Source organism: Schistocerca serialis, chromosome 1 (genome assembly GCF_023864345.2).
Source record: "Schistocerca serialis cubense isolate TAMUIC-IGC-003099 chromosome 1, iqSchSeri2.2, whole genome shotgun sequence".
Taxonomy (NCBI): domain Eukaryota; kingdom Metazoa; phylum Arthropoda; class Insecta; order Orthoptera; family Acrididae; genus Schistocerca; species Schistocerca serialis.
In genome coordinates this window covers 20,452,262-20,475,795 of record NC_064638.1, presented here as the reverse complement: position 1 = coordinate 20,475,795, position 23,534 = coordinate 20,452,262, and the positions used below count along the sequence as shown (strand labels likewise).

Genomic DNA, 23,534 nt, shown 5'->3' with positions numbered 1-23,534 from the left:
CCACGTGGTTTCCGAAATATTAGACGTTTGGGGGGTGCAACGCTCCCGATACTCTAATGCGGAGCATATATGTGGATCGTCTGTCCCACTCCCTACCGTGACAAGCTTTAAGATGATACAACTACTTCCTTCTACACGAAAGAAAAACATAGATTCTCTGTGATATACCCACAATATACTTCCGGAGATGTGTGGTGCCCAGTTCTGACATCCAATTATGCTTCCGAAATTATGCTATGCTTGCATCAGGGGTGAAGGTTGGAAGCTTCCAGAGGAGAAGAGAAAGGGGATATGTGGTAAGGTGGAGGGAGAGGGTTCTGAGAGAGATGGACTGTCCCCAGAGGGTCATAAATCAATCACTGGCGGGTCGTAAACCACTTTGCAGAACAATAGATTAAGGGGAGGGGGATGGGGAGGGGATCATAAAGCAGTCAAATCTGCCCCTGAATGTATGCGGCCCACACTAACAGATTGTATCAGAAAATGCATTGCCCAACTACTGATTGGCCCTCACAAACAGTGGACTTTGGTCGTGCCTTCGTATACGTTACCCTTCGCGGCACAACTGTGTTCGGTCTCCCGTGCACTGCCATTTGCCCTGCAGTACGTCAAATGTGTATCCACATACTCCTCATTACTGTTATGTTCCGTGTTAGCACTGAGAGTCGTACAGCAAAAATGTCTCTCTGTAAACAACTGACATGAGTGGGCACTCTGAGACTGTGCGGTAATGTACTGTACTGACGTATCTGTTCTGTTTACAGCTCCACTTCTCGAAAATATAAACAAAGAATACACCACGGACCGGTATGTGGTATTTAAACAGGACCACGTCAGTTCTGGCTGGTTGCCACAAAGTCGCAATTCTCTTGCAAATGGTTCGTTTGCGACCTATATTTACTGAGACTTTTTTGCTTATAATATTGTGTATTTTCAACTGCATGCGTTTATGCCATTAATCAGATATAATCTGTGCATAAACAAAGCAGTAGGTAACGTCGGAAGTCCCACGAGGCTCTGCAGATGGCGCAGTTGCACTCTCTTACAAAGTAACAACGCTGAAGTCTGATGAACTGCAGGGGGTCAGTGAGTGTGCAGTGGCTGCAAATCGACCACGAATGTAGCTGTAACGTAGCGCGAACGCATAGAAGAAGAAGTCCTGTGCTCTGTAGTCGGCGGATTACTGGAGACATTTGCAGTGACCTTGGAGAGACCTACTGTGGAATCGCTACATCAAACAAATAACAGGAGTAGCCGATGACAGGCTGAGATTCGTCGAAGGAATTCGTGGAAACATAATCGTTGAGGAAAGAAGTGCTTTACATAACTCTCGCTCGGCCGATTACTGAGTATTGTTGATCTGCTGGGGCCCCTTACAAGTTGGATTAATAGAAGATCCGAGGAAGGGCGGCGCGCTTCGTCACGGGATATTTTAGTCCGTGACGGTACACCCAATTAATGCCAAATTTCGCCGCAATGTCCTGACGGCTACGTCCATCGTACGTCCCACGTTGATTTACGCGGTTATTTCACTCGCTGTTACTTGCCAGTCAACCCTGACAACTCTGGTCAAAGGCCTCTGCTGTCGGTCGTCAAGTGGAGGCAGTCGGCCACTGTGTTGCCTGCGGTGAGAGGATAGGCACTGCCTGAGGTTTGGTACTCTCGGCGCAGTCTTCACATTGACGATCGTGAAATATTGAATTCTCTAACGATTTTCAAAATGGAAAATCCCACGCATCTAGTTCCACTTATCAGTCTGCGACCGTTGTCTGTTAATTGTGGTCGTGCGGCCATTATGACATCTGAAACCGTAGACACAGGGCGGGGCGGCGGCACGTGTACAGGATCCACACCGGTGCTCCAGAGTCTTCCAGCCGAGAGAGACGTGATAGTCGGCGATATTTTGATACTCTCTCTCTCTCTCTCTCTCTCTCTCTCTCTCTCTCTCTCTCTCTCTCTCTCTCTCTTTACGGGAGTTAAGCTTTCTGGTTCTTCGGAACTCGTCACGGAAAAGTTCGATGATTGTTTCGCGGAACTTTTTAGGCACATTCTGACATTAACGTATTTCCTGTTCGACGGAAAATATTAGAGCAAAGCGATGGATTGGCGATAGGCACTCCTTTATCGCCGGTCGTGGCGAACCTGTACACGGAACACTCTGGAGCAAAGGCCCTAGAATGCGCTGTGTTCCGTGTTGAGACCGATGTGTTTCTATTGGTACTTGGAAGACACTTTTGTGGTGTGACCACATGGAGCGGAAAAGCTTAGGAGTTATTAGAACATTTAAATCCTGTCCGTCGCACCATAAAATTCACGATGGAGCTCCAGACGAGAGGTCCAACACCTTTCCTTGGTCTGTTAATTAAGAGAAGACCGGAAAGATCCCCAGGTCACCGTGCATACAGTAGACCTACACACGCTGACCCCAGGACCCACGTTTCGAGATATCGACATCCGTCGCGAAGAACTTGTGTGTTAGAGACCTCGAACACTTCCAGACAAGGAGAGCCGCGTCGGTGAATCGCAACGCCTGCGACTGGCGTTCCGAGGGAAAATGACTGCTCAGAACATCGGACTGAACCGGCGGTGCAGTCAGAACGGAGAACGCCCGAGTAAGAGCATGCGACTGAGGCCGAGCAAGGGGGACGGAGAGTCGCTTGTGTGTCCCGTGCTGGCCCAGTATCAAGTTTATATCGCTCCCTTCGACGAAGATAAAAAGTATTATTTGTAATGTTAAAGACGATATAGGTCTCGGAAAGCTCGGTGCGCGCCGCGTTCGGTGTGAATGTGGCATGCCTTGCGTGGAGCAGTCCGTCACGACAGCAGAGGAGGGAAACAGTCGAACAGAGCGGCTGTCGTGAAGTGGGTCACGGCGGGGGCGGCGGCGGCGGAGGCGGCGCAAGTGCCCAGTCTGTCAGAAAGAATGCCGGACATTTGCCACGCTGTACATTTACCACGCCGGGCATTTGCCACACTTGCCCATTCTCCAGCTAGCTTGAGTAGCGATCCCTCAGGTAAGGGACGCCCTTCCTGGTACTTCTTCTGTCCGCTTTCAAACCGCCGTCTCCACATCTTACTCGATACACCCAGTGCGTAAGGGACCTTCTTCTTCGACATCTTGGCGAAATAGAGAGTTTCTTTTCCGAAATCGAAATATTTATAACTTTTGGGAAACGAAAGCAATACCGACGATTATGTCAGTATGTAATTAGTTCTGCCAAGTATAAACATAGATCCCTCTGTCTGTACGGTAGCTTCCTTTCACGCTTGCTGATTGTTATAGAAACAGTCCATCAGCAGGGAGCAACAAGAAAGGAACGATGTAAAGAGAATGCGAATGTACGCTAATCATTTCTTTTTGATCACTGCTTTTGTGCCTACTTTAATTACTACAACTGCACGCCCAAAAGACAATAAGGAAAGAAGAAATGGGTATGTGAATGTTTTAAAATAAGAACGACATACTCCACATTAATTTATTCTCTAAAATCCGATATCCCTTGCGGCGAAACATTAGTTAATAAGGTGTAGCGAGACAATGTTCAAAACGTGACTGAAGATACGTTCACTAAATAGAGATAAGAACATCTATGACTGACATGTCATCTAAAGTCGACGTACAATTTCAAAATGTTAGAAATAAGGAAATGAAGTAATACAGAATGCTGTGCTTGTAACGTACGTTCTTGTTCTACATTGTTTAGCTCTGCTATTTATAAGGTCACAGAGAAAGCATCCTCGGTTTTGGAGGGAAAAGCCGTAATTGTAATGGTCTGCACAACAGAAACAAGAAGTACAACTTAAGGAAAAATAATGTAATGTGTGTTCCAGCTCACAAGTGACATTGAAGCAGATAGTTCCTGTGACTTACAAGGGAACCTCCCCATCGCACCCCCCTCAGATTTAGTTATAAGTTGGCGCAGTGGATAAGCCTTGAAAAACTGAACACAGATCTATCGAGAAAACAGGAAGAAGTTGAGTGGAACTACGACAAAAATAAGCAAAATATACAAAGTAAGTAGTCCATGTGCAAGATAGGCAACATCAAGGAGAGCATCAGCGTAGGAGCTCCGTGGTCACGTGGTCAGCGTGAGCAGCTGAGGAACGAGAGGTCCTTGGTTCAAATCTTCCCTCGAGTGAAAAATTTATTTTCTTTATTTTTCCCCATCTGAATTCCCCAGGCCAATCCGGAACTGCCAGTTCGACTTCTAACCCTCCTTCACATTCGACCTCTTACTTCGTTCACTTCTAAAGAATATTCTCCGATGTCTTGCTCTCATTCCGTAATCCGAGACTCCGACATAAGGAATGCAACCCTGCTGTTTCAGCCTTTTGACACATTGGGTCTAGAACCCCTCGCATTGCGATCAGTCAACAGCTGACAGTCTGGCTGGAGTCCAGGCTAGGACTGTTGATATTTTTAAAAATACCGGGAGTCCGATATATCGATATTTATAAAATTATCAATATCGGATCTCTATATATATCAAGAAAAACTATCGATGTATTGACAGAGATAATATCGGCGTTCCGACCATTAACAACATCGGCATCACATTGTAAATATACTGCCGGTTTCAGAGCTGTATATTTAACTATCCCTCCCTATTCTGAAGAACTGAGAGGAAAACGGTGCTCCTTCACACTTCGCAGACAACCACTTTGCTGACAAAGGTAAGTGCAGGTAACTGGCACAACGGAAGGCGTACGATGGTTCCGTCGCTCGGTTTCGTCACATATCGAATTTGCCCGGAACACTTTATGTTGACATCCCTGTTTTTCTCGTTTCTGTCAACACCAGCGACCTAGCAGTTGTAGTGTCAAAATTGCGTGGCGAAGCTAAATGTTGCAGTTCCTCTCACACGTTTCCGCCCATTCCAAAGACCAATCTTGTCATTTAGATTTTCGGTCATCGTTTTCAGCCATTGTTTTTGAAGAATGCCGATGTGAAGAAACAACGCACTAGTTGCGTTAAAAATTCTTCACACTGGAAATCTTGTTATTCCACTCACTACGGTACCCCCCCCCCCCCCCCCACCCACCCACCCATGGCAAACTGACTTCTGCTTTTGTGCCACCTATACTTGCTTCACACAGTCAAAGAGAAAGATTGGTCGCGTTGAAGGTTCAAAAAGTAGTAACTCCTTCACACGGTAAAAAGTAAAATTATGTTCTACCAAATTTCAAAAGAACAACTTCAAATATGTACCGAAGACTGTGAAAAAAAAATGTAAAGCAAAAATATCTGCACTTCATATTGCCGTTTTGATATCGATATATCGGAGAAAATATCCCCGACGTATATCGATACTTTGTGGGGGAAAATGAAGTTATAACGATGTATCGATATTTTACCTACAGCTCTAGTCGACACAGCGAGTACACAGAACGGCAAAACTCGCAGCACCTGAGGAAGACGACTGGGTCGGTCGCCGAAACACTGTACAGGAGGTGGAAACAGCACACCGGCTGAAGACGCGCAAGTTCGCTATGAGGCGCGTATCAGGCTTAGTTTTAGCGATCCACGTGAGGCCAGTTTTACTCCTCTCTTAACTTCTTTTGCTGTCCGCTGACTCACTGTCTTTAACTACTCTAAAAATTAAAAAACAGAAACTCAACAACTGCTTGCATAACTTCATTGTTAACTTGCGCTGCCTTCTTTTCAGTGTATAACTTGTACACAATATTGAAGTTACTGTAAGGGATTATAAAGTTTGCTTTCGAACACTCTCCATTAAGCTCTCCCCATTCGCTGTCGAAACTGGTCTGCACTGGAGGTAAGCGTTACGGTATCATCAGCAAAACGGAGAAGGTGCGAATGTATTCCACCAAAAAGTGTGCCTTCTTCGCATTCGCTTTTTAAAGATCAGAAGGAGGATCCTAAGAATAGTTTCCGTGGTACAGACCCTCGATGTCTGACTCATCTTCCAGTTGTACGTTTCTCAGTACACTGACCGAGTCTGATGTGAGCTATAGCAGTTCTCTCAGTGGGTTAACGCAGTCTCAATCGATACCTTATTTGTCAAGGACGTGGGTAGAGATTTAATTGGGCCTGAGGCAGAAGCCTTCGCAAAAAATATGTTTTCAGACACGGTCCTGGTTCATACTCTCTGTTCAGTTGTTTTAATTTCGTGCAGCATTTGCAAACGGTTCAGTTCTAAAGCCGGACTGTTTCTTTAGTCGATCAAAAAATATATTTTTCAGTGTGGTTTGTGATAATTTTACTGAATGTCTTGTTTTCTACGGTGAAGGTACCGATACAGTTGTAGATATGTATGCCTCGTCTTTCCAATTTGTTGGGACCATATCGCCGTTGAATATCCTACCAACGTTTTCCTCAGCATCGAAGTAGGCCAAGTGCACGATCTGTGCTGCCTCGGAAGGAGGAAGCGAGAGCCGGCCGCCGTGGCGCTACAGTCTGGAACCGCGCGACCGCTACGGTCGCAGGTTCGAATCCTGCCTCGGGCATGGATGTGTGTGATGTCCTTAGGTTAGTTAGGTTTAAGTAGTTCTAAGTTCTAGGGGACTGATGACCTCATGTGTTAAGTCCCACAGTGCTCAGAGCCATTTGAACCACTTTAGGAAGCGAGACGCATATACGAAGCCGAGCAGCATGTGCGGAGAGGCCATTAGTCGCTAAGAGAAGTCTGCTAGCATGAAACGTAAGGCTTAATCTGAGGGAGACGTTTGTAGGGGACAAAGCGGGCGTCACCCCACGTTGCATTATTACCAGATTTATTTAAAATGTCGGGCATAGATCTGGCAACGTCGCAGTGACGTCATGGAGAGAACTTCAAATTTCGGCCGGAAACAACGTCAGTTGGACTACCTCCAGTATCCTGCTCTCCACCCCTCTTTCCCTCCCCTCGCCCATGTGGAAGTTGCCAGGAAAAGGAATCAGTCTCTGCTGGGCTGCCAGACACGAGTAGGATGGACGTAAGTACGCGTTGTTTATTTAAACAATTCGTGGTGTCATAGACAGTAGGAGGTTCGGTCGGTGTTCTCGCCGTGCCGAGGTCCGGAGTCCAGCCGACCTAGTTCACAATACCACCACCACACGACTGTGTCGTCGCTCTACCTCGCCCCCTCACGTGACGTGATCCAAAATGGCGGTCTGGGGAAAAATTACAGGAAAAGGACTCAGTCTCTGTCTAGTTGCTGGACTGCAAGGACGGACGCAATTGTTTACTGTGCCCAGTGGACGATGGACGAGATGTCAGTGCTGGACACAGACGAGTGTATCAGCTGTAATGATGCATCTGAGGATAGAGTCAGTAGCAGTGACATTTGGTGAAGACGAATTCGCTTCATGAAACAATGAATATGCAGCAGGATGGGGCTAAGTTACACTTCGCAACTCTTGCTGATAAGTGCGTGTGCTGCAAGTGCAGATAAAAGTGCAGTCAGTGTTGTGAAGCGCAACAGGCGAGACGCCCCGCTCGCAGAGAGGCCGCCTGGCTACCCATGTGCGCGGAGGCTCCGCGGAACTGCTGGCTTCCTGTCACGTTGGAGGTACCCGCGGCCCCCCTCCTACTTCCCACCCCCGGCGCAAGGATACCCTTTGTCGCTGAACACGAACTGCTTTACGTCTGGTGTTGTGCAACATTGTCACATACATACTGAAGATGGCACAGGAACTACCTGTACCACTGCACAAAGAGAGAGACAGAGAGACAGCTTTGCAGATGGTGCGAGAATATTTAAACAAACACACGTTTTATTCTGAGAAATACCACCACTGCCACAATTGAACACAGGTCCTAAAAGAAAAGAGCGCGGAACACATGTGAAACCATCCCTGGAACACATCACGCGTTTTTGTGGGAAATGCCCTTCTCTTCGAGCATGGGTTGCTTCAAGAGTTACTAAATCCAACTGAGGATCTCCCCAAATACACTTTCGAGATCGATCGCTGCACAGTAGTTTGCGTCAATTTTGCGATGTATACCGCCACTGACTCCAAAGAAAAGATGGCTGTACACTTGTAAAACCTCCCTGAGACATTTCGCACGTTTTTGCGGGAAACAGACCCCGAAACAGATATCAGATGCAATATTTGAATTTCACGCCAAAACAACGATATTTGCACGTGGAAATAAATCTCTCTGTACCTCTAGAAACAGAACGCTTACCACTTTTCGAGTCTACTTGCTTGTTTGAAGGCACTGCCAGAGAGAGAAAAATGTCTGAATCCAACAGCTGCTGTCGTGTTCATCACTTTTCTGAAACGGTAGTGTATATTTGCTGCTGCTGGATTCAGGGACGTTATTTTCCTCACTTCTCGAAACACACACACTGAGGTGTAAGCACAGATGGGAAAACCCTGTAGGGGCGGCATGAGGGATTTGCAAATACCGGCGTCATATCACATTCCACTCCTCAGCTGAATCGCTTTGCGAATTCGGTCGTCTCGTTACGATCCTACACCGCCGGCCACGAGCACCTCGCGCCTTCACACTGCTATCACACATCCCAGCGATCACCGTCCACATTTAGTGTCGCGGTATTTGTGGGGAAACCACTTCATTCGGAAGCAATACCATACCACGATTTCTAAAGGTTGTATAATTTTTAACACGGATATTTGTGTGCGTCGGCAGAACCAAGACCTTTGTGACAGTAACATAACCGCTGCAGTAGTGCTTTCTTAATAGGTGGTCGCTTATAAAATGATTACGTACCTCTTTCCAAGACACACTGGTACCACTAACACGAAACACAAATGAGACAGACCTATCCATTGCTCACTAGTGTTTGGTGTCACCAGCGTTCAGTTATTGGCGAAGTATTATTCGTCGTCCCCTAATGTGTGATAGATTCGCTGTGATCAGCGGGCTCATAAAGTGTGTGTGTATTCCGACATGTGCAAATAAAATGGCTTTGTCCTGTAGTGTGGATTTGACGTGGAAAATAGTGATAACCTTAAGCGGAATGAAAGATTTTTTTTATGTGGAAAATTATGTCCAGTCATAAGAATGGTACAGATATTTGTGTTTCCAGAGCCACAGTCGTCAGAAGGAGGTATTACCGTTACTTCGCTCATTGTCGAATGTTGTCAGATTGAGGCTGCAATCGTAATATTTAACTGTAACTTCAGTGATAAAATGTAGTGGCTGGTTTTCTACGACAATTCTGGCTGGGTGGAGGGAGGGGGTGGAGGTACGTGGCAGCGGTGGGCTGTGCCCGGAACGATTGACATTTCCGACTTACGGAGGGAGGCATCCGAACTGGAGAAGCCAGCTGGAGTACAGGAACGTAGCTGACCTAACCGTGCCGCCCTCCAGGCGGGTGAATAGCGAACTCATTGTGTGTCGGGCAGCCTTCGTGATCGCGTTTGTTCTCCGTGGGAATTTGAGATGATTCAATACGGGCGAATGTTTGCGCTGGACAGTTACTCCCTCCCATATAAACTGTCTGCCAGACTGGTTCTGCACATTTCCTGTTTTCATTTGGTTGAGAGAATATCGATTGTAGTGTGTGTTGTGTGCATATAGATGGTGAAAGACAAGTGGAAGAGATGTTTGGTAGTTCTCCAAGACATGAGAAACACCTAGTGAAGTAGAAGGATGATTTGGAATTGACATTGACATCGGTATTCGCAAGTGGAACGATCAGTCTCCTCTATTTTCGAGTTTTCACGTAAAGATCTTCGCAGACGAGATAAGTTTCTAGTTATCTCTGTCCGAACAGGCCACGAAGGCCCAACGGTACCGACCAGCCGCCGTGCCATCCTCACCTCCAGAGGCGTCACTGGGTGCGGATGTGGAGGCGTGTGTGGGTGCCACACCGCTCTCCCGGCCCTGCGTCAGTTCACTACGAGACGAGACGAGAGTTTCGCTTACTGAGTGGTTTGCCGCACGTCCCATCTTGCTGGACCTTGCTCAAGTTTCGGGTTTCCGTATAATTCCTAGTCTTGATCTTCGGGACTGTACTGTGCAAGCGATCGGTAGCACACTGCTTTATGCTTCATATGGACAAGAATCGCGTAAATTGTCTACGTTGTGGAAAACTATGTGAAAATACATATGTTCTTGTAATCCCAGAAAGCACGGCAGCAAGCAAGCGTGCAGGTCGCGGCCGCAAACAGTAACGCCCTTGTGCCGAGGGGAAACAGCCCAGCATTTGCACACCAGTTTGGAGAGTGGCTGCGGTCTGCTGATGGCGCGTCAGGCCAGGGTGTTCGCGTTGCGTGGGCGGCTGACTCGGTGGGTTTCTGACCAGTCTCGCGGGGAATGCCTAGTGCTGCGACTGTGTGTACGGTGCACGTGGTTGTGGTTTTTTTCGAATTTGTCTTTGCATCATATGCACGCCCGAGTACTATAACTTTATGCTTATAACTATATGCAGGATGCAGACGTGATGATTTTGTTTGGTGCAGGATACGAAATGTGTTTACTACGTCGATATGGTATGTGGTGATATAGCCCAGTTGGAGACGGGTTTTACGCTGAAAAATTCGAGCTTTCCTCGACAGTACCGGAGCAGTGTAATTGTGGAAGTGTCTTTGGCAAAAGTTTCTGCATATCATGATCTGTAGATCACTTTTGCAGGGTTTAACAGTCAGTGCAATATGACTGCTGTATGTTTTTTTTTTTTTTTGATCTGTTCAAAATAGTACCGGTAGCAGCAGCAGTTTGGCGGGTTCCGTACCGAAAAAATCCAAACTTTCCTCGACAGCATGAGATCAGTGTACATGAGTAAGTGTCTTTGGCATTAGTTTTCATTTTTCATGCTCTTTAGACCACTTTTGCACTGTTTGACTGTCAGTGCAATATGACTGCAGTTTTTTTTTCGATCTGTACAAAATACTTTTGCCGCTGAAAGTCTCATCTGCGGAAAACGGCACGGTGGATAGTGCTACCACACCGGCAGCAGCAGCAGCAGCTGCAGTTCGGCGGGTAAATTCAATAAGTACCAACGAGAATTCTTCATTTACAAAACATGCTTTGTGCAGGGCTTAGGAACCTCTAGAGACTGGTTCAAACAAGTCAGGGGCAAGGTATCTGAGAGTCATGTGCTGTCTTCCTTGTTCGAGTGTTGAGAGGCAAGTCGAAGCAGACCATCCTCGTCCTGTTTGGTCAGGCGGAATGCTGTGCCCCACCACTGGCTTTAGGGCATCTCCAGACCAGAAGCTGTAGGACACCGAAAATTTACGTCAAATTCCAGCCACTTTTCTCTTTTATAGGACAGTGCTTCTAATTCTGTTTGTGTGCTTGTTCTGATTTTTCCGTCTGTGCTTAGACATCAGTGTGTGCTTCGAGAAGTGAGGAAAATAACGTCCCTGACTGCAGGAGCAGAAAATATAAACTTACCCCACTCACCGTTTCAGGAAAGAGTTGAAAACCACAGCAGCTGTAGGATACAGACATTTTTCTGTCTCTGGCAGTGCCTTCAAGCAAGCAGCTAAAACTCGAGAAGAGGAAAGCGTGCTGTTTCTAGAGTTACAGAGATATTTATTTCGACTTCCAAATATCGTCATTCTAGCGTGTAAAATCAGATATTGCAGCTGATATCGGTTTTGTGATCCGTTCCCGGAAAAGTATGTGAAGTGTGTCAGGGAGGTTTCACAAGTGTGCAGCGACCTTTTCTTTATAGTCAGTGGCGTTATACATCGCAAAATTGACGCAAACTACTGTGCACTGATCTATTTTGAAAGTGTATTCAGAGACATGTTCAGCAACTCGTGATCAACGTAGGGGTATTTCCCACGAAAGCACGTCAAGTGTCTCAGGGCCGGTTTTAGAAGTGTACCGCGGTCTTTTCTTTTGGGTCTGTGTTCAGTTGTGACGTTGGTGGAATTCCATGGAATAAAACGTGTGATTGTTTAAATATTGTCGCATCATCTGCAAAGCTATCTCTCACCCTCTCTTTGTGCAGTGGTACATGTAGCTCCCGTGCCATCTTCAAGTTATGTATGTGACAATGTTGCACAACAGCAGGTCTAGTAACTCCCAAAGCAGTTCATGCTCAATGATAAAGGGTGTCAGTGCGGCGGGGCTGGTAAGGAGGAGGAGGGCCGCGGCTATTTGCAACGTGATAGGAAGACCTTAGCCCTAAGGCTACTGCGTGGCCGCGCCGTCAGCCGGCGAGTAGCCTCTAGCCTCTCTTGCAGCGGGGAGCTGAGGCGCTGGGGTGGACGCGTGCGTTGCTTCTTGCGCTTCGGAAGACTGGACTTTTATCGAATGATCTACAGCTACAGCACACGGATTTATCAGCGTGAGTTGCGAAGTGTAACTTAGCCCCATCCTGCTGCATATTCATTGTTTCATGAAGCGAATTCGTCTTCACCAAATGTCACTGCTACTGACTCTATCCTCAGATGCATGATTACAGCTGATACACTCGTCTGTGTCCAGCACAGACATCTCGTCCACTGAACACAGTAAGCAGTTGCGTCCGTCCTTGCAGTGCAGCGACTAGACACAGACTGAGTCCTTTCCCCGCAATATTTCCCCAGACCGCCATGTTGGATTACGTCACGCGAGCGGAGAGGCAGAGGGCGACACAGTCGTGTGGTGGTGGTATTGTGAACTAGGTCAGCTGGACTCCGGACCTCAGCATGGTGAACACACCGGATGGAGCCACTATCTATGACAACTCAAATCGTTTAAATAAACAGTGCGTACTCACGATCATCCTATCCGGCAACCCAGCACAGACTGAGTCCTTTTCCAGAGGAGAGAGAGAGGGGTGGGCAGGAGGATAGTGGAGGTGGCCCAATGAGCTATTTTCCCGCCAAAATTTGAACTTCCCACCATGACGTCACTGTCATGTAGCCACATTTGTGTCCGCCATCTTGGATCCGCGATCTTGAGTACAGTTGACAACAATGCAACATGGAGTTTTGCCCACTTTGTCCAGCTACTGAAGTTTGTGAGGACGTGCGCCTGGAGCACTACATTCTGTGGCAGTGAATCGTGGACTGTGCGAAACCCAGCACAGTGGAGTGTCATAGAATTTGAGGTGTGCTGTAGTGTTACGGAAGGATTGTGACTGTTAAGTGGACTGATAAAAATGTGAGCAATGAGGAGGTTCTCTGCAGAAGCGGTGGGGAATGCACTGTGAGTCGTAGTAGAGGCAGGGTGACAGGATGTGTGGGGAAGAGGTGACATGCAAAGGCGAACCTGTGTACCAAATGCAGTTTTTCACAGTGAACGTAGGATTTACTTGAACTTATATATGACTGAAAATAACATATTGCAATGCAAACACCTTTAGTTCAGTGCCAAAATGCAGTTCGTATTTGTAAATCACATCTACAATGAAAATAAATAGTACATTTAAAAATGGCCATGCTCTCATTTTCATGAACCATTTGGACATGTTCGGCTTTGAATGATGTTCAAAGCAAATATATTGTTTTTGAAAATGCCATACATCTTATTTTATAAAGCTTGCTATAATACACAATTTTGGTATGTGACATCAGGGGGAAAAATTACAAATTGACAAGTGAAACATTAATGTTCCTCTTGTCAATCATTCTTCTTCCCCGTTCTGCTAGTCTTGTTTGTAGTCTTCACAAAAATACGTTCTACATCCATTTTACTGTCTCACTACAGCACTGACGTAAAATAATTATTAATATTAATAGGAAGGAGCGCGGAAACACAGACTGATGGTAACAGGTGGTCTGCACTGGAATATCTTACAATAAATGGAACGGAATTGACGTGACTGGAATTAGCGCTTCCTTTTGTTCGTAATGGACTAGATATTCTTTGTACGAAATGTATATACTGATAGATTGGGATTATTCTGAACTTTGCATTTTCGTGGGCTTATGTTATGGGACGTGTTTAGATTCACTTGTGTCCCGTGATGCATTTAGTTTTTCTTATCCTACTTGTACCTTCCATTTTGTATCTCATTTGTTTTAAATTGTGGACATGTTGGCCTTTCTCCTAATGCTTTAAAACATCGGAGAATAACTTCCGCGGTGTTAGTAAAGGGCAAAAACTGTTGGGGAAAACAGACACTGGAATACACCTAACAAATACTTGAGAATGTTGGCTGTTAGTTGTGCACAGAAGGCAGAAGGTGAAGCGGTCGTCACAGCACCAGGGGGTCGTGGCAGGGTCGAGAACTTCGACTGTTTTCGCCTGTTGTTGACATGGCCACTGGGAAGCTGCCAAAATGTGTGACTCAAATGGCAGTATCTTTGGATCGCATTGTGTTACAAGCTTTTACAGGGCGAGAGTCAGTACGCGACAGATGTTTCGATCCCGAGAGGAAGGGATGCGGAGCGACCGACCGACCGACAGATAGACGGTCGGGTGGAGGGACAGCACAGTCATCGTGTGAGTGTGCCCCTTTCAGCGACTGAGGCACGCAACCCTAAAAACTGGCCAGGAGGTCTGAATAGAAGTCGCACACCGAGGGTCCCGTACAAACTTAATTACGTACCCAGACAATTCACCCATTCCGCGAGTCGAAGATGACGACGATTTTTGCCTGTCATCGGCACTAAAACCGGCAAGGCATCGATACCACGAATTCCAACACTTTCCGGATTGTTTTAATTTCAGTTTTAGAGTCAGGTAACAGATGACAAGACAAGTATTTTTCCGTCGGACATAGGCTAACAGTTACGCGATCTGTTTCCTCTACTTGTACCGTGGAGCCTTTGTTCGTGCCAGATTTCACGATTCTACATGGAGGGGAAGTACCCTGCACGCTTTACCGACTGAATTTGCGAGTATCAGAGTGCGTGAGATGTACTCGGAAGGCAGCACCAGAGGACTACACGCGGTGCACGACTCGGTACTCGGTACTCGGTACTCTGTGGTGAAGAGGGGTGCGGTGCGGCACCTGGCGTCGTAGCGAAGCGGGGGAGGGGGGAGCAGAGGTGGTTAGTGAACGGGAGATTTACTCAAGTCGTGTTTCTCAAAACGTACGAAGACTCGTCAGAAATGCTGCAGCGCCAAACGAGTCTCCACCTGCGTCATACGACAGCAACTAGGGAGAGTCGGTGTTCCCGTACCGAAGCGGCGTCGCGGCGGCGAGGCGAGCGCGGCTGCCGGTACGTGGCAAGGTGGGGTCTTAACGGACACGCAGACAGACAGACAGACAGTCTAACAACAAATGACAATTTTTTCGTGTAATATAATTACAAATTTGCAATTTTTGTTTTTTTTTTTTTTCCTTCGGTTGTACTGCGGAGCCCTCCTTCTTGTCAAATTTCACGAATCTGGGCCAACAGGAATTACCTTGTACGTATTGATCATTGTCTTTGTGAGTATCAAAATATGTGACACAAATGGCGTTATCTTTTCAGTGCATAGACTTAGAAGCTAACTTTTATTACACCACCGAGAGACCATTGATCTCATTAAGTCACACGGATTTCAACTTAATACGTCGACCCGTTCAGGAAAAAAGGGCTTTGAACAGTCTGACAGACAGACGGATGGACAAACATTGATCCTATAAGGGTTCTGTTTTTAGCGACTAACGTACTGAACCCTGAAGTCGTGAACTTGGCGTGAGTGTCGAGTTAAACTGTGCGGGTGCCGTACAGCGTGAGGTGTCCGTCTCCTGTCTCTGTGACAATTTTTCAGGCGAGGTGCACTGAACGAGGGGCGGGTGGCTGTGGCTCAGACGGATTCGGGGCGCTATTGCAGTGCCCGCCTTCTGTCTGGGGGCGGGCAGTGAGGTTTCGCGACGCCCAAACACCCCCCACCCCAGCCCTCTCTGGAGCTGTAGTTTCGTCATTATGTGCAGCAGTGGCGGCTGACTGCAGCGCTTTCCAGCGGCGTCTCCTTCTGGCGCCTCTTCTTCACTCTCGCTTTTACGCATAGTTGATAGTCACATCCCACACAGGTTTTCTACATTTTGGAAATGCAGTCCATCGTATCCTTTTAAGTAGTGTTTGCGAGCTGACTCTCAGGTTTATGATATTCCTTTTCCTGTATAAATATGATGCAGTTCCGTCCGTTTCTCGATCACGTAGACGACTCGACATTGGGCTTCAGGTGAGACAATAGCAAAGGGTGGTCGAGAGTCCCGAGAGTAAATGAAAGAGAGGAGGAATGTACACTTCCTTCCCGAATTCTCATTTGCTGTTTTGCAAAGCACTGCTTGTCCACTACGCCAGTTAGGAAAAACGAAAGCAGATGATCCCATTAATGACAGATTTGACACTAGGTGGTCCAACATTGCGCGCCAATACGTAAAGAAAATCATTCTTACGTAAGAGAGAGAGAGCTGCTGAGAAAACAAACATTCTCTTCCGAGAACTTGTCATCAGGCAACATAAAATTGTTATGGCACGGTGTGTGGCATCATAATAGCGTGACTCCAGGGAACACAGAAACGGACGTTGTACTCAGGTTAGTAGCATTCCACCCCTAGAAACGGACAATGAAAAATATTGTTCCTCACTGTTGCAATTGCTGTGTGTGCCAGATCCCGGGCAGCCCGCTCCACTCCTAGTGTCTTGCAACTCACTCATACAAGCGAGTTGCAACACTGAGTAACAGCGACACAAGTTCATTCGATCCTTAACTACGCTGCTGTAACAATTTCTTAAAGGTGTTGTTTATTAGCAGCTCTTCGCGTTGCATTAGAGAATGGCTTTCTTTTAAGATCCGATACCGTTTTCAGGACAACGAGTCGTACTTTCCCTCAAAAATCTGTCGTAGAAACTTTAGTCGAGAAAGTACCGACCAGGTGCGCCCGTTAACTCTCCCAGAACGCAGACCTTGTGCAGCATTGCATTAGTGTTAACATTCCGGGAGCTCGGGTTCTGAGAAGAGTTTGCCGGCCGTCAGCTGGGTTTGTTCTTTGTGACAGGGCGGCACCGACTACCTGATCGGCCGCTACAACAACAACAGCGTGGACCTGAACCGCAACTTCCCGGATCTGGACCGCGTCATGTTCAGCTACGAACAGGCGCACATCGACTACAACAACCACCTGCTCGCGCAGCTGCAGCTGCGGCGCCTCCCCGAGCCGGTGAGTGCAGCCAGCCAGCGAAATTACCTCAGTAAAGAATGTTTCACGTGTTGTACGGACATTCGACAGTTAAAGACGCAAATAGATGCTGAAAAAAGTGTGTTTTTACAAGATGAGACTGTTACTACTTGTTAACATAATGCCCACGTACCGGGTGATCAAAAAGTCAGTATAAATTTGGAAACTTAATAAACCACGGAATTATGTAGATAGAGAGATAAAAATTGACACACATGCTTGGAATGACATGGGGTTTTATTAGAACCACCCCATATGGCTAGACGCGTGAAAGATCTCTAGCCCGCGTCGTTTGGTGATGATCGTGTGCTCAGCCGCCACTTTCATCATGCTTGGCCTCCCAGGTCCCCAGACCTCCGTGCGATTATTGGCTTTGGAGTTACCTGAAGTCGCAAGTGTATCGTGATCGACCGACTAGGGATGCTGGAAGACAACATTCGACGCCAATGCGTCACCATAACTCCGGACTTGCTTTACGGTGCTGTTCACAACATTATTCCTCGACAACAGCTTTTCTTGAGGAATGATGGTGGACATATTGAGCAATTCCTGTAAAGAACATCATCTTTACTTTGTCTTACTTTGTTATGTTAATTATTGCTATTCTGATCAGATGAAGCGCCATCTGTCGGACATTTTTTGAACTTTTGTATTTTTTTTTGGTTCTAATAAAACGCCTTGTCATTCCAAGCATGGGTGTCAATTTGTACCTCTCTATTTACATTATTCCGTGGCTTATTAAGTTTTCAAATTTATACTGACTTTTTGATCACCCGGTATATGTCTACACTTGGAGTCGGGATGAACTATATCGATGTCGATGCAAAGAAGTCTTCGTGTTGTTGTGTGAGCCACTTTTCCAGTAATTCTCCGACCTCCTTGTTGTTGCTGAACGCCAGTTGAAAAGTTGACTCCGAGGTCCGTCACATACTAAATCTTTTTTAGGAAAGCGTCACCTTGTCTTTCGTAGCCTTCTTTCAAGTTTGTACACACTTTGAATCTTGCTGCCTTATGTTGTCGCGTTAACTTTTTCGTGACCCACCTTGCCGTCGATTCGCTGTAGTTGACCTCGTTACTGATAACGTTATATCAACTGTGCCAAAAAGTACTGAAACAGGTTTTACACAATTGTAACACGCCAGCCTGCAGGAATAATATCGTCAGTGTGTGTGTGTGTGTGTGTGTGTGTGTGTGTGTGTGTTTCGAGAGGAGGCGACATTTCAACTGCCCGGAAAGGAGTCTGCTTGTCAGTAACTCAGTTTCGACTCTTTAACTCAGGCGTGAAAATTACTCCGGTTCGCAGAGCTTCAGCATATTGTGAAATTATTCGACAAAAGATTTTAACCAAATTTTTATATTTATAAGGCAAAAATGAATCAGTGAACGTCATTCAACTAAAATGAGAACTTGAAAAGTAGACGTTGTCGTTACATGCAATATTGAGTTTTTTGTTATTTACTTGCAACATGCTCCATTAAAGATTTGTAACACTATAGGTATGTATTGTGTGGGTGGAGAGTGTAGTGTAATGTTTGTGTCGTGTGATGATGATGACAGAAGGCAGAGGGTGGCAGAAGGGTGGTCCCCATCCTCTGTGCCGCGCGACCTTAGCTGGTGTGGCGCTGCGCAGAGGCTGGGACTTTAGTGCGGGACGCTGTCCACCACGTCTCCTCCCCTTGCCGACCAAGTAATGGAGCGAACATTGTTTTACGCCACCACCATTCGAGTCAGCTTAGCGCCAGGTCGAGCGCCATAGCACAAGCATGCGCTAGCGACCTCGGCCAGTTTAAAGTCACGGAAGTGCAACACTGCTCTTACAGACTGTTTCATTTCTGCATCAGTTGCCTCGCTAAAAATCGAATCCTTTCATATTTACATAAACGGTAAAAGCGTTTGGTTATCACACACTGATGGTGGAGCCCGAATGGATTGATTTGGGGGGAGGAAACCAAACTGCGAGGTCATCGGTCTCATAGGATGAGGGAAGGAAGTCGGCCGTGCCCTTTCAAAGGAACCATCTCCGCGTTTGCCTGGAGTGATTTAGGGAAATCACGGAATACCTAAATGAGGATGCCCGGACGCGGGATTGAACCGTCGCCCTCCCGAATGCGAGTCCAGTGTGCCGAGCACTGCGCCGCCTCGCTCCGTATGGAACTGGTAGACTGTCGGTATACAGGTGCCCGATGAAGAAACATGTTGCTAGAAAATGGATCACAAGTAAGTGCAGATCAAGAAAATTTTATTATTTTAATCCATCCCCAACAACTGAACTTTCTCCATCCTTCAGGAGCACGGAATATCGAATCGATTTTTGCTTCGCCGCAGCAGAGACCACGTCAGGAGCCTGGGCAAGTCTTCGACACTGGTGCACGAAATAACGTCTTTCGTGCCAGAAATCAAAACTGTACGTCGGGAGTGTTTTGCAAGTCGTGCGAGGACTTGGCAAACTCCAGAAATTGTGCCCGTTTACTGTAAAAACCGCTCCTTCCAGTGAACAAATGCAGCGAGCGGCAGCCGCGCGGGGCCGTGCGGCAGCCCTCGTCCTACAACACTGCGGCCGCCGAGACGCGCCGCGCCACTACGGACTGTCAGTCTGCGGCCGTCTGTGGGCCGAGAGGCTGCGGCAGCGCTCCCGCTCAGGCCGATCCCCGTCGCGAGAGCGAGAGAGACCCAGACGAAGCGGAAACGGACTGGGGTGGGGGCGTAATGCAGACAGTGAACGACGCTCTCGTACCGTATTGCGGCGAGTTGTCCGGATTCTGCCGAGCGAGCGAGGCATGAGCTACGCAGCTGTTTGCTGATATACGCCCCAGCGTGGGAGGGCGAGTACACACGGGCAGACGGGGCAGGATGGGACGTTGGTGTGTAGTGCACTCGAGCAGGCTGATCCAACTAGGGCGAAAGCGAGCACACCACGACGTAAGCTGATGCCTGTTCAAAAAGCCTGTCTAATCTGCAGAGCCACACTCTGCAAGGCAAAAAAAAAAAAAAAAAAAAAATAGTATGGTAAGATCTTATGCGACCAAACGGCTGACGTCATCGGTCCCTCAGCCTACACTCTGCTTGTCCTAACTTAAGCCAACTTACGCCAAGGACAGCACACACACACACACACACACACACCCATGCGCTAGGGAGGACTCGAACCTCCGACGTGGGGAGCGGCACGGACCGTGACAAGGCGCCCCAGACCGCGCGGCTACTCCGCGCGGCCATTGCAACGCGATGGCTTCGAGTTGTTTACAGTGAAGCACGATCGGAATAGTTGTGGCCGACTAAAAGCAGTGGAATGGGCTCACGTACGAGGCTTACGAGTTCTCGGCCCGTGCTTTCCTAGCCTACACGCCCGCCCAGCTGATCTCTCTCTCGCCTGCAGTCTCATTTATCATCTCACGAGCGCTGTCTGTTTGCGATCTCGAGGAATCTGAGGACGATTACTCGAGTCTGGAGCGCCGGAACTTGCCGACACACTATTAACAGAACCGAGTGCCGGAAGAGGCACGTCCTCCGCATCACGGCACGAAGCAGCCCCAGCCGCAGGCAGCCAGTAGCTCTCCGGAACGTCGCAGAAGCTCTCCACCACGTCTCGCTGGACGACGACTACTTGAAGAAACTATGTCGCCGAAAAATGGCCAGTCACGGCGTGGGGAGACATTTCGAGAACGACTGTCTCATCCTGATCGCAGTACACGGTATGGTGTCTTCAGATTGGATGGGATTGTTTGGGGGAAGAGACCAGACAGCGAGGTCACCAGTCTCATCGGATTAGCGAAGGACGGGGAAGGAAGTCGACCGTGCCCCTTCAAAGGAACCATCCCGGCATTTGCCTGGAGTCATTTACGGAAATCACGGAAAGCGTAATTCAGGATGGCCGGACGCGGGATTGAACTGTCGTCCTCCCGAATGCGAGTCCAGTGTGCTGACCACTGCGCCATCTCGCTCGGTACGTCTTCAGAAGAAGACGGTCTGTGCACCAGGAAATACAACACTGAAGCTGAGAGTGCGGCAATCTTTAAGTCGCGCACACAGGAGCCGAGCGCAGGCCGGCGACGACGCGGCGGCACAGCGTCGTCGGCCGCCAGTGCATTCGCGTTCGCCTTCTCGTCGTCGTTGCTGCCGTCCTATTATCGTTACAAAGTAGCGTTTTAACGAGAGTTTCGCCGGCCGATATTGTGAGCGGAGAAGAGGATTTAGCGCTCGTCGCATTTGCAGTATTTATGTTACTGCAAGAAGCTCATCATCAGAAAAAGAAGGAGAAGAACAGACGACGCTGGTGGACGATCTCTCATTTAAAAAGTAGGAAGCAGTGTGCTGAGACAAAATTAAGGTCAGAACTTAGAGCTGAATTGGAATATGGGCTACTTCCTAATGCTTTCTCAGTTGAGGCTACAAATTTGAAACTGTTCTTAAATTGTGTACACACTGAAATTCCGAAAGACTAGACGTCTTTTAGGAGAACTCTGCCTGCAGCACAAAGTTAATAGTTGCCCCCAGTTTTATTTGTTTCTCTTTGTCGTTCGTGACGAAAAGATGTCGATGACGACAGCTTTTCCTTTTTCACATCGTGCACATCACTTTCCAAGCGTCTAGTCTCTTTGGTTTACTTTTATAATAGCAGTCCGTACGGTCTCATAACCATTCCCGTTCACGACAAAACCGTATCAGCTTTAATGCTCTCTCCATATTCCACGCTATGCTACACTACTTTAAAACGCAGTAAATTCAGGCCGTTAGCCAGAGCAGGCGGAAGCAGCAGCTGCTGGAATTTTCGTGCAACGACACGTCGCACTGGGTACGTTTCATTGACTGGGTTCGCCCTTTAATTTAGCAGCCAACCACTGTACTTTAAAAGTTCCAGAGTTTCATCAAACACTTCCTCTTCTTAAATTAAGGAGCGAAACCGGTCAATAAAAGATAGTACGTGCGACTTGTGACTGTCCTGAAAAACTTGAACAAACAGAACCGTTCTGGAAAAGCAACAGGTGTGTACCGCAGCAGCCGACACCGTAGGCAGCTTCAGGAGGAGGGGGGGGGGGATTCCAGCCGAGGCCGACCGCTTAGACGGGCCCGCCCGGTTTCCTCCAGCACACGGAGAGCAGATCCCGGCCTCCGTTGGCGTAGCGTCTACGCGCCTTTAAAAGATTCCTTTTCATATCTTCCGGTGTCAAACGTACTGTATCGGCCATTTACGTGACATGTTGTCCAAGCGTAGAGTACAACTTAACAGTGTTCTCACCGTGGAAAGTCGTGTTGCAGGTCTGAGCGACAAGCGAACCTAGCGGCCGAGGTGTGTGCCGTAACCAGCTGTATTTGTGTCATTTCGTTTCTAGTGCGCCAAGCTGAAGGGCCAGCCGCGGGACATCTACTACGGCTTCGACTCGCGCTGCAAGAAGGTAAGAGGAGAGGAGAGCAGAGCGCAGCACCCAGCCCGGCTGCCGCTACTGGTCCCCCACCCCGCACTCCCACCCCCTGCTGCCGGAGGGACGGCAGGAACCGTCATTCCAAGCAAAAGAGTATAACGAACGTGGCCTCCGAAGTACGTACCGTAACAGCTACGAGCACTTGTTCGTCTTCGATGCTGTGAAATAAACCTCTACTAATGCAACCTCTCTGTTTTCCGTACTTTCAGAGTTACGAGTTTCCACCGAAACGAGAAAAAATTGTCCAGTAAACCTGGGCTGCCAAGTGCGTATCGTAAGAACCAGGAGCACTTGTTCGTCTGCGCCACTGCTCAACACGTCTGTTCTACTCCGACAAGTGCTCGCAGCTCGTACGGTATGGCGTTCAGGACCCACGTTTCCCGGACTTTTCTGCTAGTCCCTGTCGTGTCCTTGAACTTTGATTACTCGCCCTGTAGCAGCTACTGGCGCGTGTGTACAGTGCTGCAGACACAGGGCTTTCCCTTCCGAAGGCGGCGTTCACTCGAGTACCGACTCTCAAAAACGCACGGAGAAAGCCCCGAAGAGCAGTGTGAAGTCATCGATGCATTCGAGGGCGGTTAACGCGCTACGGAGAACTCGTAGGCAACATGTCGTCGAAAACAAATTCGAGCATGCGAACCGAATTTCGAATACTAGCCAGGAACTAAAATTATGCTTCCGTTCCAGTTTCGGAGACACACAGTAGAGAAACACTCTCTCACGCCTTCGTCGAGTGGAGCATCTGCAGAGATGTGTTCGTGCTACCGTAGCATATCCAGACATTTATGACCACTTTATTACAACAAATCGTATAGAAAACACGTCGTTTAACGTGCGGATGCCCTGAAGCAGAATATTTTCTCAGACAGCAAATTCTTCTACAAAGATAAAGTGTGACGCTTTAGCTGCAGTGAGCCGTTTTGCTGTATGTACCTTTCTTTTCAATCTCTGTACTCCATAAACGTTTATTGTTTAAACAACTCAATTCTAAAAATATGTTCGTTCTTCTACTTGAACCTGTTATATTTTTCCCTTCCTTCTTAGACTGTTCCATTTAACTTGCTATAATTTTTTTCCGATTAATATTAGACGACGTGCACTCTTAAACAGTTTCCACCCGTTACAAACAAATGTTCAGAA

The 23,534-nt window shown here is 47.6% G+C and overlaps 1 protein-coding gene across 5 annotated transcripts in view; it reads left to right on the top strand.

Moving 5' to 3' along the window:
* LOC126460762 (carboxypeptidase E-like) overlaps nt 1-23,534 on the top strand; it is a 438,967-nt gene that overhangs the window by 272,545 nt on the left and 142,888 nt on the right. For 4 of the 5 annotated variants that reach the window (XR_007585944.1, XM_050095943.1, XM_050095941.1 and 1 more), the window contains exons 4-5: nt 16,795-16,956; nt 22,305-22,367. Coding sequence is in view for 4 of the 5 variants with exons in the window: in XM_050095943.1 (XP_049951900.1) it covers nt 16,795-16,956; nt 22,305-22,367 (225 nt within the window). In the remaining variant the exon portion in view is untranslated. The remainder of the gene's footprint in view (nt 1-16,794; nt 16,957-22,304; nt 22,368-23,534) is intronic. The other variant, XM_050095944.1, reaches the window with a different exon arrangement.